This window comes from Phascolarctos cinereus, unplaced genomic scaffold (genome assembly GCF_003287225.1).
Source record: "Phascolarctos cinereus isolate Bilbo 61053 unplaced genomic scaffold, phaCin_HiC Scaffold_3;HRSCAF=262, whole genome shotgun sequence".
Lineage (NCBI taxonomy): Eukaryota > Metazoa > Chordata > Mammalia > Diprotodontia > Phascolarctidae > Phascolarctos > Phascolarctos cinereus.
The window spans coordinates 234640924-234658081 of record NW_027555736.1 but is presented as its reverse complement, the minus strand read 5'-3'; the positions used below and the strand labels follow the sequence as shown (position 1 = coordinate 234658081).

The 17158-nt window shown below is 38.1% G+C and overlaps 1 protein-coding gene across 16 annotated transcripts in view; it reads right to left on the bottom strand.

Annotated features, from left to right (window-relative positions):
• Positions 1-17158, bottom strand: part of KTN1 (kinectin 1) — a 149977-nt gene that overhangs the window by 83755 nt on the left and 49064 nt on the right. For all 16 annotated transcript variants that reach the window (XR_013485451.1, XM_078151502.1, XM_020986437.2 and 13 more), the window contains 5 exons: positions 12330-12446; positions 10151-10291; positions 8081-8187; positions 4002-4134; positions 2589-2676 (listed from right to left, as the gene is read on the bottom strand). Coding sequence is in view for 15 of the 16 variants with exons in the window: in XM_078151502.1 (XP_078007628.1) it covers positions 2589-2676; positions 4002-4134; positions 8081-8187; positions 10151-10291; positions 12330-12446 (586 nt within the window). In the remaining variant the exon portion in view is untranslated. The remainder of the gene's footprint in view (positions 1-2588; positions 2677-4001; positions 4135-8080; positions 8188-10150; positions 10292-12329; positions 12447-17158) is intronic.

Sequence of the window (17158 nt, the reverse complement as noted above, 5' to 3'; positions counted from 1 at the left end):
AATCCAATTCTTTCCCCTCATGATACTCTCATCTCTGAGTTTTGAGGACGCTGTTTTCTTAGTTCTTCTTACCTTCTCAGATCCTTCTAGGGCTCCTTTACTGGAAGGAGCCTATATTCTGCTCTATACCTGCGGGTGGATCCCAAGTCTCTATACTAGCAAATAGATTAAATAGATTAATCTCTCTATATGCTCTTTGGATTGTCTCATCAGATCCACAGATTCAAATATCATCTTTATGCAGATTATTGCTAGATACATATACATAGAGATATACGTATGCATTCCTAGTCTCTCTCCTGAGCTTCAGTCCCAGATGAACTGCCCTATTAAACATTAAAGAAAGAATGCCTCAGAGGGATTTCAATCACATCTGAAAAAGAATTCATCATCTTTCCCTCTAAACCAGCTCCTCTTCCAAACTTCCCGATTTCTGTTGAGTACAAAACCAACTTTCCTGTCACTAAAGTTTGCAATTTCGGTCATGTTCAACTCCTTCACCCCACACACCTAGTCAGAACTGTAAATCTTGGAACTTCTATCTCCACAATATCTGACATCTGTCCCCTTCTCTCTAATCACATGGCCACCACATCTCATCACCTCTTGCCTGGACTATCACAATAGTCTACTAACTGGTCAAAGTTACATTCCTAAAGCATAGATCTGACCATGACGCTCCTCTAATCAATAACTTAGGACTCCTCTGGCTTTTCAAGCCCTTTACAGCTTGGCCCTAAATTACCTTTACAGCCTTATTTCAGATTTCCCCACACATATAAACACATTTTCCATACCAGCCAAACCAGCCTTCATACTGCTCCTCAAAAATAACACTCCTGTCTTTTTGCACCTTTGCAAAGGCTCTATACCCCATACCTCAGATCCCCTTCTTCCTCAACTTGGCCTTTTCCAAACCTCAGCTCAAGTAATACTCTCTATATGAATTCTTTCCTGATCTCCCTCAGCTAGTAATGATTGTATTTATTTGTTTTGTATAAACTTATATGCATGCATTGTCTCTCTCTGCTCCCCGAGAACAGTTTTCATTTTTGCTTTGCATGCTCAAAATCTGCACTTAGAACCACAATGCCTGGCATATGGTATATCCCACCCCACCCCAACCCCCCAAAAATACTTGTAGAAAAAATAAGAAACTAATTGTGTGGCTACGTAACAGATATAAACAGTACCTCTATAATCTCCCACGATATCTAAAAATTCATTGAATATGTGGAAGGAAGGTGGTTACTCTGGGGTTATGAACATGGTTAACAGAGAAGATGGTCTGGTATAAACCTGAGATGACACCTTTCTACCTTCTCCCAACTACTACTGCCTTCCCTTCCAGGTCAACGGAATAGGTAGATGGGACCCCAGCAGCCATCGTACCATGCCACGTTACTAAAGAAAAAGTACATACCAAGTCATTTCTAAGGCAGGAGAAAACAAAAACACAAACACACAGTGTTGGGAGTTAAACCATGAAAGAGGAAGCATGTCAAGCTGAACATACCAAGAGGTAAGAGATGAAGAGGGAAAGCATTCCAGGCATGAAGGACAGCCTGTGCACAGACACAGGAAATAGAATGTTATGTACAAGGAATAGCAAGTAGGCCAAATTTGGCTTGAATATGCAGGATAAGTAATGTGAAATAAGTCTAAAAAGACAGGCTAGAACCATACTATGAAGGGCTTTCACAGCACAGCTGCAAAAAAGTTGAGAGTCACCTATGTTTAGGGTATAAAAGATGTAAATACTTATCACACGCTCCATGCTTGACTCAGTATTACTTTTAAAAAAAAGTCACACCTTTTAAAGTATAGAAAAGGTTTGTGAGTTCTTTCCCCACTGCTTTAAACAAAGAGTGTGCTTAACAGTGTTAACTGAATTTATTTAAATCTAAACACAAGGTCCCAGGAGGCATAAGAAACTGTGTCTTCCCCTCTCTGGTCCACCCAAAAAAAGTGACAACAAAATCCAAGGGTATAAAAGGAACCAAAAATTTAGTTTTCTATCCTATGGTCCCTGAATAATCCCTTTTCACCAGAGCACTAGACCTATCATAAAGAAAATGAGGGAATAACATTATCTACTTGTTATCTCAAGAACAGAGAGAGTCAGAAGCAAAGGGAAACAAAAGAAAAAAGTTATCAACAGTTAAAAAAAAGCTGCGTTCATTTGAAATGTAAGGATCTTATTATCCTTTGTCTTCATAATAGAAACTGAGTTTTCAAAAAGCAAAAACAGAGTTCATAGCTACTGACAAGTTACCTAGTTAAACTGTTTATTCTGACCTCTCCCATAGGTATTCTAATGTTACATCTCATATAGCTGTTAATAAGGGAAGCCAGAGAAGAACTTCCAGAAAAAAATACAAACTCTTAAAAAGGATACATCAAAATTAACTCCTTTTCTTTAAAAGTCATGATCATTCTCAAACCAAACAAAAACAGTGACATGTTGAATACTTACCCACGTGAAAATTATTATTATTACTTAGAAATTGTTCCTTCAGTCCTTTAAATTTTTTAACGTGGAGTGAGGAATTCATTAAAAATTTTACATGAGTAATATTTCTGCCTACCTTGTTGTGCTGCTTCATGCTCTGATGTTCTTTTCCTAATATAGCTCTGGACTTCTTCCCATCTTCTCTCAGCTTCTTGTAGTTGAACCTTGGGGTTTTAAAAGAGAGAAGAGCAGAAAAGCCTTCAGCAGGTTAATACTATACATTACAAGGTAAATCATCTCTTTCAATTTATGTTGCCAAAACCATTTTTTCCATACTTTCCTTCCTCAAACCACATATTTGCAAGGCCTGGTAATGATGCATGAACAAAGATTAACAATTTAGTGGCTAATTAAAACATATAAACTCTCAAAACTGCTAGATTCTAAGATGCCTATTATAGTAACTGATCCAATAGGTAAGCCTTATTTTCATTACCTCTCTTTACCTTCATTACTTCCCCTCTGTACCTTTACTGACAAATCTTACATCGTAAGTATCCAAAAGCTTAAGCAAATATTTGTCAACAGTGACTGAAGTAAAGCAGACCAGAGCAACCAGAACCTTTCATGTCATTCATCCACCTGGTACATAACAAATGTCATGGACTACCACAACCATAAATAACGCTGTAACACCACCGGCAAGACCAATGTGGAATAAAGGCTAGCTAGAAATTTTCTCTTCTTTCTCCCCTGAGCACAGAAAAGTATTAAAATACTGAGAAATGTTTATACTCTGTCCCCCACACTCAGTTTCTCTCTCTTCCAATTTAATTAACCCCCAAGTCTTCTAAGACTGATACCGAGAGGCAGCTAGGTGGCACAACAGATAAGAGTACCAGGCCTGGAGTCGAGAGACCCCAAGTTCAAATCCAGCCTCAGACACAACACTCACTAGCTGTGTGACTCTCGGCAAGCCACTTAACCCCAACTGCCTCACAAAAAACAACAACAACAAGAGTGATGACTACTATTAAAATAGTCTATTTATCTTTTTATCAGACACCTTGAAAAAGCAGCTATTCCATTTCTTACAAATGAAAAAAGTCACTACAGATAGGGTAAAACTATAACAGATCAATAATAGTTAGCATTTCTACAGTACCAGAAGGTTTGAAAAGTGTTTTTACATATATGACATATCATTTCATCCTTAAAATTGCAGTGCTAATTCCTATTTTACAGAGGAGGAAACTAAGGCTCAGGGGTGAAGGGCTTTGCCTCAGATCATAAGGCATCCATTAGAAATAAACAGCATTTGAACCCAAGTCCAGTACTATTCATGCTACCATATGGCCATTTTTATGTCAGCATCTCATTTCTGTGTGGCCACGCCACCTCAAAAGAACAAAAATTCTATTAAGACTCAAGCTGCATTCCTTGAAGCTATAATTTACATTTCAGTAACCATTCACTATGGTGCTCATCTAAAATTATCAGGTTTACACAAGGGCTTAGCACATCTCTGAAAAATGTGTGAGTAAGTCACCTTCAATTGAGCAACTGCTTGCTCGGCATTCTTCTTTTGAATTTCCTCCTGCTGCAACTTTCCTGCTTTCTCTTTGAGTTCATTCACTAACCTAGCACAATCCTGGCGGAACTTGTTCAATTCAGAAGACTGCCTGAAAATAAAGCATAAGAAATAAGGAAAACTTGTGATATTCTTAAGTAGATATAAAAAGAAATTAACTCCTAGTTTTATTTTTCTATCATCTCTAAATTTAGCTATTAATGAGGCTTCGTGACAGTTCATTATTCTTAAAAATCAACTCAAAATTATAGCTACTGTAAAAGGAAGCCAAAGTCAGATATAATTTTTAAAAATAATCTGAGGCTCTTATTTTTACATATTATGAAAAAATTTAGAACTTCAACACAAAGTTGATTGTTTCAAAAATCTGTTAATCTGAAGACGGTACCATTTACATGTGAATGTAACTCCAGCTAACCTTGCTTTCAAAGGTTTAAAGAGACTTCAGTCTGATTTATCCCCACTTTATGTAAGGTTTGTATTACAATAAAAAAAATGTGGTGAGGGTTTACTATCCTATTTAACAAGGGAACACAGGATACATGGAATATAGGAGCAATAATATATAAACACATAAAAATAAAAGCAACTAAATAGTTCAAAGATCAGGTCAAGTGACTCACTTTGAGGATCTATTGATCTTGGAGGGGATAGGGAACAGATGGAGTTTAATAAATTGGGGGGAATATGGGGGAGGGGAGATTTACATGGTGGGATCTGCACTTTAGGAAAATCACACTGACAGCTGAATGGAGGATAAATCAGAGTGAGGAGAAACTTGAGGCAGGTAGACCCACCAGCAGGTGATTAAATTAATCTGGACATGAGGTGATGAGGGTCTGCATTAAAGTGGTGGCAGTGTCAGGAGAAAGAAGGGGACATATTTTGAGAGATGCTGCAAAGGTGAAATCGACAGGCCTTAACAATAGATAGGACTGGGGGGAAGAGGAGGAGAGGGAGATAATGAGGAGCCCAGGAGGACATCTAAGTTATAAGCATAAGGGACAGAAAAGACAGTATTGCTCTCAATAAGATAAAGGAAAGTAGGAGGAAGGGAGGATTTACAGTGAATGGTGAGTTCTGGTTTTGCACGTGTTTTGAGTTTTGAGATTTCTACTGGACATCCAGTCTGAGATGTCAGAAAGGTAGGTAGAAATGTGAGACTGGAAGTCAGTAGGGTGGTTAGGACTAGTTAAGTTGATCTGATAATCAACATCATAGAGATGTTATCAATGAACCCAAAGACACTGATGAAATCCCCAAGCAAATTAGCATAAAAAGAGAAAAAGACCCAGGACAGAATCCAGTAGGACACCTAAGGTTAGAGGGTGGGATCTGGGTAAGAATCCAGCAAAGACAGTCTGACAGGTAGGAAGAGAACTAGGAGAGAGTGAAGCCCCAAAAATTTAGAGAGAAGACTGTCAAAGAGAAGAGGGTATCACCTATGGGCAAATCTGCAGAGAGGTCAAGAAGGATGAACATTGAGAAAAGACTACTTTGGCAATTAAGATACCATTTGTAAATTTATAGAGAGAAGTTTTAATGAAATGCTGAGACTGGAAGTCTAATTGTGAGGGGTTAAGAGACTGATAGGAGAAAAAGTGGAAGGACCTTTTAGAAACATCCTTCTTAAGGAGTTCTGCCACAAAGTGCAGAAGAGATACAGGACAACAGTTGGCTGGGATGGAAGGAACAGGTAAGGGATTTCTGGGAATAGGGGAGACATGGGCATATTTACAGGCAGCAGGGAAGAAGAAGCCAGTAGATAGGGAGAAAGAGTGGTGATGAAAGGAGGGACCATCTGCTGTTAGAGACGTGACAGAATGGGACTGCTTATGCAGGTAGAAGAGTTTGTCTTAGTAAAGAGTAAGGTCACATGTGAGACAGGGGGGCAAGAAGTCACAGTGGCAGAAGGCATATGAGTAGTAAGAGATGATGAAGAGAGAAGAAGAGGGAGCTCATGTGAACAACCTCAATTTTCTCTGTAAAACATGAGGCAAGGTTCTCAGCTGAGAGAGCAGGGGAAGGAGGAATTATAGAAGTCTGAGGATGGATGAAAAGGTTTAAAAGAATCACTCTGAAGAACTGGATAGCGAGCTGATAAAAGAGTTTAGAAGGACTGCATATGAGGACCCAGCTGAAGCTGTGTAACATAAATTTACAATGGACCCAATCAGAATGGTTTCATAATTTTCTCTACCTTCATTCAGCAACATATGTGTAGAAGCAAAGGCAGGGAAAGCAAGAAACACTGGGAATGATAAAAGACTGAGGCTTGGCAGGTAGCACTCAACACTGTAAGGGAGCCAGGAACTCCTTGAAAAGGTCAATGTAGAGTTGAACTGATTCACCAAGAGGTCAAAATGGGGAAAACAAGAGAGGGTAGCTAATGCAGGGATAATATCCTGAAAGAGAACTGAAGGGTGGAGGGATTAGAGGTTACAGTGTAGAAGAATACAGTTTGGAAAGGGAAGACAGAGGATGAGGTAGAAAGCCAAGAGCTTATGGTCAGATAAGGGGATTCCTGAAATGATAAACATGGAAGTGATGCATTTGTGGGTAACAGCAAGATCCTTTGTGAGGCTGAGATGGGGAGGAAGGAAGAGTAATGAGAAGTGAATAGATTAAGGTGTTTGAAGGACAGCTGATATGTATACTTAAGTACCCTGGTATGAGGTCAGGAATTGAGGAGAGAGAAACTGTGAGCCAAGTACTGAACTAACTAAGGAGGGGAGTAACCTGGAGGTCTGTCAAAAACAGCTACCAGAATTCTGATTAGGTGGTACACATGAATTGCAGGAATCTCAAAGTAAAAGAGGTCACTGAGTGATCGGTTAGCCAAAGGGGAATGAGTGAATGTACAGCAAAGACTGGAAAGGGTGGCCAGGAAGGCTGTCATCCAGGAGGACAGCCAGGTTTCAGTGACTGTTAGAAAATGGAACGGGAAAGAGAGGAAAAGATTTCAGATGAAGGGAATTTTTAAGCATTCCAGAAGGCACACTAGAAGGGGTAGACAGCATTTGGTTTGGACTCTAGAGTGGGAGGGTTCAGGGAGATAAAAACAAGGAATCATGTGGTTAGGGATGAGGACGACCTGCAGAGGTTCCGAATTATTGTAATATGTAGGATGTGACCAGGTACATGTTCACCACTGAGTGGAAATTGCTACCCCCTTCCCGGCATCACTGACTTCTTAGCTCTTCACAAGCAAGACATTCTATCCCTTGGCTCGAAGCATTTTTTTTTCTGGCTGTCCCACATGCCTGGAATACATTTCCTCCTCACCTTTATCAACTGGCTTCCCTGATTTCTTTTAAGTCCCAACTAAAATTCCATCTACTATAGGAAGCTTTTCCTAACCCTTCTTAATTCTAGTGCCTTTCCTCTTTTAATGATTTCCTATTTTTCCTATACATTGCTTGTCTGTCCCTTATTTACTTGCTGTCTCCCCCAATAGATTGGTAGCTCCTTGAAAGTTGTGACTATTTTTTGCTCCTTGCTGTATCCCCAATGTCTATCCTAGTGCCTGGAATACAATAGGTGCTTAATAAATGCTTACTGACTAACAAATTAGGTGATTCGAAGTCCTTTCAACATTGAAAATGTTATCAATCTAGAAACGATAAAATTACCAAAAATAAAAACATCAACTACAGAAAACACAAGCACCACAAAGTAAAGACTAAAGCTCAAAAACTAAGAAACATATAAACACACACTAGGACAGGAAGTTTGAAAGTTATCGGACAGATTTCCTTCTGCAGTGTAGACAGTTAATCTACAAAAAGGAGACAGAATTAGACCTGTGCAACATCAGTGTTCTTCATGTAATGGCTTAACTAAATCACTGTCCTACGGGCTCAACTTTGTAGAGTTTTTCAAAGAAGAATCAGCATTAGAAATGAGATAATAATCATAAGACGTTTCCATCACCAATCGACAAATGCATCTTAATAATTAAACAAAAAAGTATTAATACTAATTTTTCCCACTCAGACACAAATGGTTTAACTAAACAATCTCCTAGGCTAACATACTTGCTTTCAATTTGGTTAGTGGTGTTGCTGACAGCATCTCTCAGAATACCATTTTCCTGCTTCAAGTGGGTAATTTCTTCTTCCATTTGCTCACGGACTTTCTGAAACTATAAACAAAATGATTTTTATTTTAAATTACTTGTAAAAGAATGGAAAAACATAAAAATTACTTCATAGAAACCATACTGTAAAAACAAAATGGCATCAAAAAGGAAAATAAAACTCATTTCATATCTATCAGTGTCAAAAAAAAAAAGTCAAAGGTTTCAATATGGAATGCAGAATCACAGTAAAGCTAACAAGGCAAATTAAATAGATCCTGATACACTTATCTCAATGTCATGTTATATTATAGAAAAAAGTCACCCTGACAGATCACACATAAAAAGCAACAGTAAAAAGAGATATGCAGGTTAATTACATTATACTTAAAAAGTATCATGGATTGTGAAATAATAGAAATATCCACCTAATGACACAGCAACTAGATGCTTAATGGGAAGGCAAACCTAAATACTGGGAGAAATAAAAAACAAAACCATTACAACTGGGAACAGTCAATGTACTTCTTTCAAACATAGGAAAATCTAACAAAAATTTATACAAGAAAGAAGGTAAGGACCTAAATTGAATTTTAAAAGATTTAGGTATGGTAGTTCTCTGGTGACAACTCAAAGGGAAACGAAAGAATTATAATTATTTTTCAGTTATGTATATCACCTTTACAAAAAACCTCATTAAAAAATGAAGAAAAACAGGACTAAAGTCCTTTGCTGACTATAATGTAATTAAAAGTATAACCAGTGAAGTGTCTCTGCAGAAAGAAGTCAGATTGAAATGGAGAGTAAATAATTTCATCTTTTAAAATGTGGGTTAAAGACACATGTATAACCTGTATGAAGTTGCTTGTCTTCTCAATGAGGGTGGGTTGGGAGGGAGGAAGGGAGAAAATTTGGAACCCAAAGTTTTAAAAATAAAAGTTAAAAAAAAATCGTTTTCACATGCAACTGGGAAATAAGATATACTGGAAATGGGGTACAGAAATCTATTCTGCCCTATAGCAAAATTGAAGGGGAAGGGGATAAGAGAAGCAGGAGGAGAGACAGAAGGAAGAAGGGGTATACAGAATGCATACCATCCTGGAATGGGGGGAGGGACGAGATGGGGAGAAAATTTGGAACTCAAAATCTTGTGGAAGTGAATGCTGAAAACTAAAAATAAATTAATTAATCAAAATAAATAAATAAATAAACGAACAAATAAATAAGTAGTGTGGGTTAAAGATGGACTCAGAGCGCAGAATGAAGCATATTTTTTGTCTTTCTTTTTTTCCCCTCCAGAACACTGCTAATGCAGAAATTTGACTTCATATTTGTAACCTGTTTTATGTCTTTTGCCTTCCTGATAGATTGGGGAGGGGAAGGAGGAGAGAAGAGAAAGAAAGAGAATCTGAAATGGAAAATAAAATTGAATAAAATAAAATTTTTTAAAGTCAGTGAGTTAAGATGAAAATCATAGGAAGAAAAGATAATTTCAAGCAAAAAACAGAGGTGGGGGCATTGGAGGTAGGGAAAGGCAGTGAAGGGAAAAGAGGGGGAGGTGGTGAAGGGAAAAGGGGGTGACAAAGATACACTCTATTCTTCAAAGCACAAACATGTAACACTTTGAGAAGAAACATGAAATTAAAATTCAACTGAATCTCTCCAACACTCCAAATTAAATTTTTTTCAATTTAGCCAGTATAAGTAATAGAGGGAGAAAAAAAAAAGAGGCAGCTAGAGGTGAAGTGGATAGAGAAATGGGTCCAGAGTCAGGAAGACTAAAGTTCAAATCCAGCCTTAGACACTAACTAGCTGTGTGACTCTGGGAAAGTCACTTAACCTCTGCCTCAGATTCCTCACAACTGTGAAATGGGAATAATAATAAAGCACCCCTGAGGGCTACTGTGAAGATCTAATGAAATAGCTGAAGCCCTTTCCATAAGACCATGGAATAGTGCACAACAAATATCAGATATTCCAATGGGAGTTTAGGTTTGTCCCATCTGAATTCCAAGCAATGTAAACATACCTTCACCTGCATCTGTTGAGCCTCTTGATACCCAACATGCATTTTGTTCTGTAAAACATTAAGCTCCTTTTCCAGAGTACCAATTCGTTCTTTCATCCTTGTTATCACCATGTTACTTCTGTCCTTCTCTGTCATCATCTCCTGAAATTGTGAATCAAGAAAGTAAATGGAGTTTTTTTCAACTAAAAACAAAAAAAAAAGAATCACAGTATTTTTAAATCTTAAATTTAAGTGAAGGAATCAAAACCTGAAATGTTAAATACTGACAGCAGAATGGCTTTTACCTATGTACATTATCACCTGCTCTGCATGTAACTTTTACTGACTCACTTTTCAATCACACTCTGTAGCTCATGAGAGGGGTGAACCCTTCCCATATTCAGGACTGGTTAATAAGATCATTTAAATTCAAACAATTATCTTCCCTATTTCCAGAGCTGGCCTCAGGACCAGGTTCACGTACTGCCCTTGACCTATCATGGCTGTGGTAATCTCAGGAAGTTCACTGAACCTTAGCTCACTAGATCTATAAGGTACAGAGAAGTTGTTGGCCCACATGGGAATCTGCTCAACTGGGAGTTTTCTACACCAATGAAATCACAGACTCACTCTTTTCCCTTTCCTAATTGATATTTCATCCAATATTTTCTCAAATATATTTCCCTAAATAGGAAATTACACATGGACTAAAGGCATTTTGTTAAAAAAGCACTAAAACATACTAGTTCAATTTGCTCAAAGTCAACAAGGAACATCTTTCAACAAAAACCATCCTTCAGAAAAAGGCATGTGATAGCAGGTTCTTTTCTTACCTAGTAAAAATAAATCTTTTTTGATAATCAAATCAAATTTTTTCTTACTCTTGACTCAAGTTTACAGCACCAGATGGTTCACTGAACAATGAGTTTAGTTATTCACTGTTTGATTCATCCTACATCAAATCTCAAAAGGAATGGAAAATTTAAGACATTTCTCTAAAATGTTTTCCTAAGGCACAAATTAGCATGGCTATCATGGCCCAATTTAAGTTTCATTTTAAAAGAGATAACTTTATGTTCTCAATGTTTTAAACTAAAGCCTTTTAATTTTGTTTCATTTAAATTGGACTTCATTATCACAGTGACCAACACTGACCCCAAAGAAAAGATAAAGTACTTTAAGTTCCCTTACGACAGACCTGCACAATTTGGCAGTAGGTAGGGCCAAAATTAAAATGTGCTAAATTTCTTAGGGCCACAGATAGGTAGACTAGAGACAGACTGACGATGGTTGGTTGCCACCGGTTATGTGACAAACAGGAGAGAGTGATAACCCTACGTTGGTACCCTACAGCGGTAACCCTACATTTTTTGAAGGCTGCCCAAAATCCTCTAACAGGCCCCAAGTGGCCCAGAGGTCGTATGCTGTGCAGACCTGCTTCAAGTTAAAGATCTTCCCTCCTTTTTTGAGGGGAGGAAGGGAAAGAAGAGACGTAAGTCTACAAGAATGGAGCATCAAAAAAGAATGTCAGATTTGGTTGGTGTATTAAGTAGTTTTGCTAAACTGCTTTTTTTCCTTTCTTTTCCATTCTTTATCATAAAGAATAGCTCTCAGGGAGGGGGAAGAGAATATAGAGGAAAATTAAGATCATGTAAAAATAAAAAGATATGAATAAAATTAAATAAATACAGAAACTGGCCTTCAATGACTATAGTAGAATGTTTGCCAAACAAACCCCTGCACACAAATTCTTTTCCTGTTGTTTCTTAATTGGTTTTTGGAGCTAAAGTTTAAAAAAAAAAAAGTTCAAAGGATGCTGATGTTTCCCTCAAGAACCTGATTTGAACAAATGGGAGTTCTTTTATTCCAGAAAGAAACAATTACATGCCAAATCCCAGTAAGATAAAAACCAATGACATGTCCATGTTCTTTTGCTGAATTAAAAAAGCATCTACAAATATGGAAAGTAGTTTCATTTAAATAATTTAAATAAGCAGAGGAGCATCATGAAACCCAGCCAAAACCCAACGTCATCAAGCACAAAGAAGACTTAATCCATAAAAGAAAATGTTCCCTTTGTTTTGTGAAACTCTCACTAGACACAATGACTAAACTCAGAACCACTGCCTAGTTCTTAGAGAAGGGCTCCTTTATCGCCTATTCTGACTCTCCGGGGGCACTCACAGCAGAATTACTTTACCTGAGCTAACTGCTTGCACTGATCCTTTGCAATGACAGCATCTTCTTTGACAGCAGCAAGTAACTTCTCTTTTTCTTGAAGCTGATGTACGACTGCTGCTACTTCGCCTTTACTAGACTATAACGAAAGAAGTCAAGGCAGAGACAATTTTTATGACTTGTTAAAGAATCCCTACAAACAGTTACACCTACTCCCAGCAGTAGTGAAAGGTCTCTTCTTATCTCAGAGTTTGATAACTAATTCAGGAGTATGTGGCTCAGAAACATATCTCCATAGTCAACTGGATATCATGGATAATCAAACCAGGATACATTCTACAATCAACGATTCACACACCAAAAAACTTTAAAATCTATGTTCAAACAAAAACAGCTGCCTATCTGTTCATTCTTAAAAACGGGAATGTCTGCCAAGTAAAACACCAGGGCCCTTATCAACAGCATTAAAAAAACCAAACTGGCCAGCACCCATCAGCAGTCCCCACTAAGTCAAAAGACTGAACAGCAAATCAGGAGGGAAACAAAACTTACTACTGTATAACAAAAGTAACCCAAAAAAGGAATGATGCTATACTTTTCATTTCTAATAGTTAATATAATGATGTGGTCCTACCCCTTACCAGGGCTAAATCCCTCTATTTGTTCAAGTGAACCCATTCCATTGTATCTCCTCCAACAGGCTCCCTCTGTCATCCCCACTCTCTCGCTTATTTTCAATCTCTCCTTGTCTATTAACTCTTTCCCTACTGCCTACAAACATGATCATGTCTCTCCTATCCTGAAAAAACTTTCACTTGACCTTTCCATTCCCACTAGCATCCTCTATCTCCTCTGCTCTTTGCAGCTAAACTTCCTGAAAAGGTCATCTACAATAGGTACTTCCACTTTCTCTCCTCTCACTCCCTTCTTGATTCCATATTACGCAGCTTCCTAACTTATCATTCCACTGAAACTGCTCTCTCCAAACTTATCAATGATCTTTTAGTTACCAAATCCAATGGTCTTTTCTCAATTCTCATTCTCCTTGACTTTTCCATTGCCTTTGACGCTACCAATTACTCTCTTCTGGACCCTCATCTCTCTAGGTTTTCAGGACACTACTCTCTCCTGATTTTCCTACCCGACTGCTCCTTCTCGGTCTCCTTTGCTGGATCCTCATCCGAATCATACCCTCTAACTGTAGGTGTCCCTCAGGGTTCTATCCTGGGTTCTCTTTTTTCCCCTCTAAACTACTTCACTTGGTGACCTTAGCAGCTCCCACAGATTTAATTGTTTGTCACTCACTTCAGTCATGTCAGTCTCTTAGTGATTCCATTTGGGGTTTTCTTGGCAGACACTAGAGTGGTGTGCCATTTCCTTTTCCAGCTCATTTCAGAGATGAGGAAACTAAGACAAACAGGATTTGTCTCAAAGGATCACACAACTAATATGTGTCTGAGGTTATATTTTAACAAAGTAAGATGAGTTGTCCTGACTCCAGGCCCAGCACTCTATCCACTGCACCACCTACCTGCACCATGGATTTAATTACCATCTCTATGCTGATGATTCTCAAATCTATGTATCCTGCCCCAATCTCTCTACTGACCTCCAATCTTACATGTCCAACTGCCTTTCAGACACCTTGAACTGCCTGCCCAGTGGACATCTTGAAACTCACTATGCCCAAAACAGAACTCATTATCTTTCCAAATAAACCTTCCCCCAATCCTTTCCTATTATGGTAGAGTGCAACACCATCCTCCTAGGCCCTCAGGTTCATAACCTAAGAATTATCCTTGACTCCCCCTATCTCTCATGCCTGTACCTAAGCTGCTGCCAAGGCCTGTTGATATTACCTTCGCAACACCTCTCAAATACACCCCCTTCTCTCCTCTGACACTGCCACTCTAGTGAAGGCTCCCATCACCTCACACCTGGATTACTGCAATAGCCTATTGGTAGGTCTGCCTGCCTCAAGTCTCTCCCTTCTCCAACTCATCTTCTCTATAGCCACTAATATGATTTTCCTAAAATGCAGGTCAGACTACGTTACCCCCTACTCAATAAACTCTAGTGGCTCCTATTGCCTACTTCTTCATACTTAATCTCAGATCCAGTGACACTGTTCTCTTTGCTGTTTCATGAACAAGACATTCCATCTTTCCATTCTGTATATTTTCTTTGACTATCCCCCAAGCCTGGAATGTTCTTTCTCCTCATCTCCACACCTCCTGGTTTCCCAGGCTTCCTTTAAAAGTTACTACACTCCTATCTTCTTCAGGAAGCCTTTCCCAATCCTAATTCTGTGCCTTCCTTCTTTTAGTTATTTCCCATTTATCCTATATGTATGTGTGTGTATATATATATACATACATATATATATATATATATATATACACATATGTTTGTATATGTTTGTATGTTGTCTCAATTAGATTTTGAGCTCCTTGAGGGAACAAACGTCTTTTGCCTCTTTTTGTATCCCCAAGGCATAGAATAGTGCCTAGCATTTAGTCAGCATTTAATAAATGTTTATTGACTGATATTACCCGTATTGTATTTTATCTTTTTTAAAAAAATTTTTTAATTGATCTTTTTTAACATCTCCTCCATTTTCCACTGTGTGCTAGTACAACATCACTGACAAAATATTACAGAGGCTGACAAGATACTACATTAATAGTATTATTTCACTGAACAATGACAAATAATGAAGGCGGTGAGAAAAGGCTGCTAAGTTTAAAAATGAGTTGCAGCTAAGCCAGATTATTCCAAGAAATTTTATAGATAAAGCAAAAATGAACAATTTCATTTCCCAATGGAATAAATGTGCCAGCAATTCTGTAATGATCTAGTTTCATCCAGCATGGTCCAATGGGAAGAATACTGGCTCTGGTGACACAGGATTTGGGTTCAAATCCTGTCTCTGATGCTTACTAGCTGGGTGACCACCCTGGTAAATAATTTAACCTACGTAGGCATCAGTTTTCTCATCTGTAAAATAAAAGTGTGGAATTAAATGACTCCTGACTTTCCAGCTCTAGTTTATTATCCTATGATCTACTGACAATAAGAGAAGGAACCATCACAGTTGGACTTCATCAATTCCCTTCCTGCTACATGAATATAACACTGTGAAGTGGGAGAGAGAATAAGAAGCTTGGAATTCTTAGACCTGGGTACAATTCCTGGCTCTAATACTCACTAATTGTGTCAGTTATTTCACCTTTGAGTCAATTCCCTCATCTGCAAAATGGGGGCAAAAATATATTCACTACATACCTTATGAAGACGTCATAAGGAATTAATCTTGTAAACTTCTATGAAGAAGTGGCAATGGATAAGATTTATGTTGATTATAATTTACTTCTTGTTATTCTGAACTTGACAAACACAATCATTTCCATATACAAGGAACATAAGATTGTATATGAAACTGGACATGTCTTACATAACAATCTATTTTTTCCAAGCAGATAAAAAATTCAATAGTTTCAAAGCTGCTCTGCTAGTTTTTCCTCTCCCTCTGAACTTCATTCAGTTCTTCTCTGTGCATTTATTTTAAAGTATTTCAATGACCCTTTTTCTTTGGCATCACTATCACTTAGCCTCCTCTTCTCCAACCCCCTACCTCCCAGCAGCCCCCCCCAAAAAAAACCTCTCTCACAGCCAATAAGCATAATTAATAAAACAAAATCATGTATTGGTCAATTCTGAAAATACATCTCTCATTCTACACCTGTAATCTATCACCTCTGTCAAGAAGTGGTTATTAGCATGCTTCATCATCAGTCCTCTAGAGTGGTGGCTGGTCACTGAATTGGTCAGCTTTTTAAAGAATGACATGATGTTTAAAAAGATGAAATTAGGAAAAGTGGCTGTACCTACCCAAATATAGTACATACAAAACAAATCCATGCTGTGGAAAGTTTCAAAGGTAGATGTAATTAACTGTTAAGAGGGGACTATGCTAAAAGAAAGGAAAAGCTCATTGATGGTATTCTTGCCATTCTACTTCCCTCCCTCCTCCCTGACAACTGAGAATATTTCAAAATTAGCAACACATACATCTAGTTTCTCATTTCTATAAAAACATTTGGGCATGGGGTATGCAGTCAGAGTAACAATGAAACACAAGAAGGCAACATCCAAGGTTTTTTGCACTGCTTTGTACAATAAAACTACATCCTGAGAGCCACATAGGTGACAAGAGATACTGAGAATAGAATATCCTACTGATTACCAAAAACACTTGAGTAATTGCAGCAAAATATAGTCTTAGGAGCTTCTCTTCAAACTAGCATCCTCTTATTCGTGTCAAAAATAATACAAGATTCAACTGCAGATAAGAGATATTACTTTGCTCAACAATATTCCAAACAGCAGCCTCAAGTGTTGTATAAAACAAGCAAACACATGCCTGTACAAGTCCACACAAGTACCATTACAGGTGCTTTTTACCTTATCTTGTCCAGAGCCAGACCTCCACATGACTTCTCAGACACCACGAGTCTATGTAACATCTCCCCCTGTTTAGCTCCTCTTTGTGGGCTGCCCTCTCCCGTTGGAATGTAGAGTAGGGACTATCTTGCTTTCTAATATTTGCATCCTTCATGCTTAGTACAGTGCCTAGCTCATAGTAAGGACATGATAAATGCTTTACTCTTTATTCATGAGGTACTGGAGCAAAAGGCTCCAGTAAAAAGCAAAGAGAAGGAAATGATGCCCAACTGTGAAGAGCCCTAAACGTCAGACTTAGCAGTATGGACTTACTTTTTCTAACAATAACTGCTTATCTGAATATATTGTGAAACGTCTATTAATTATTAGTCACAACAGGGACAGCTC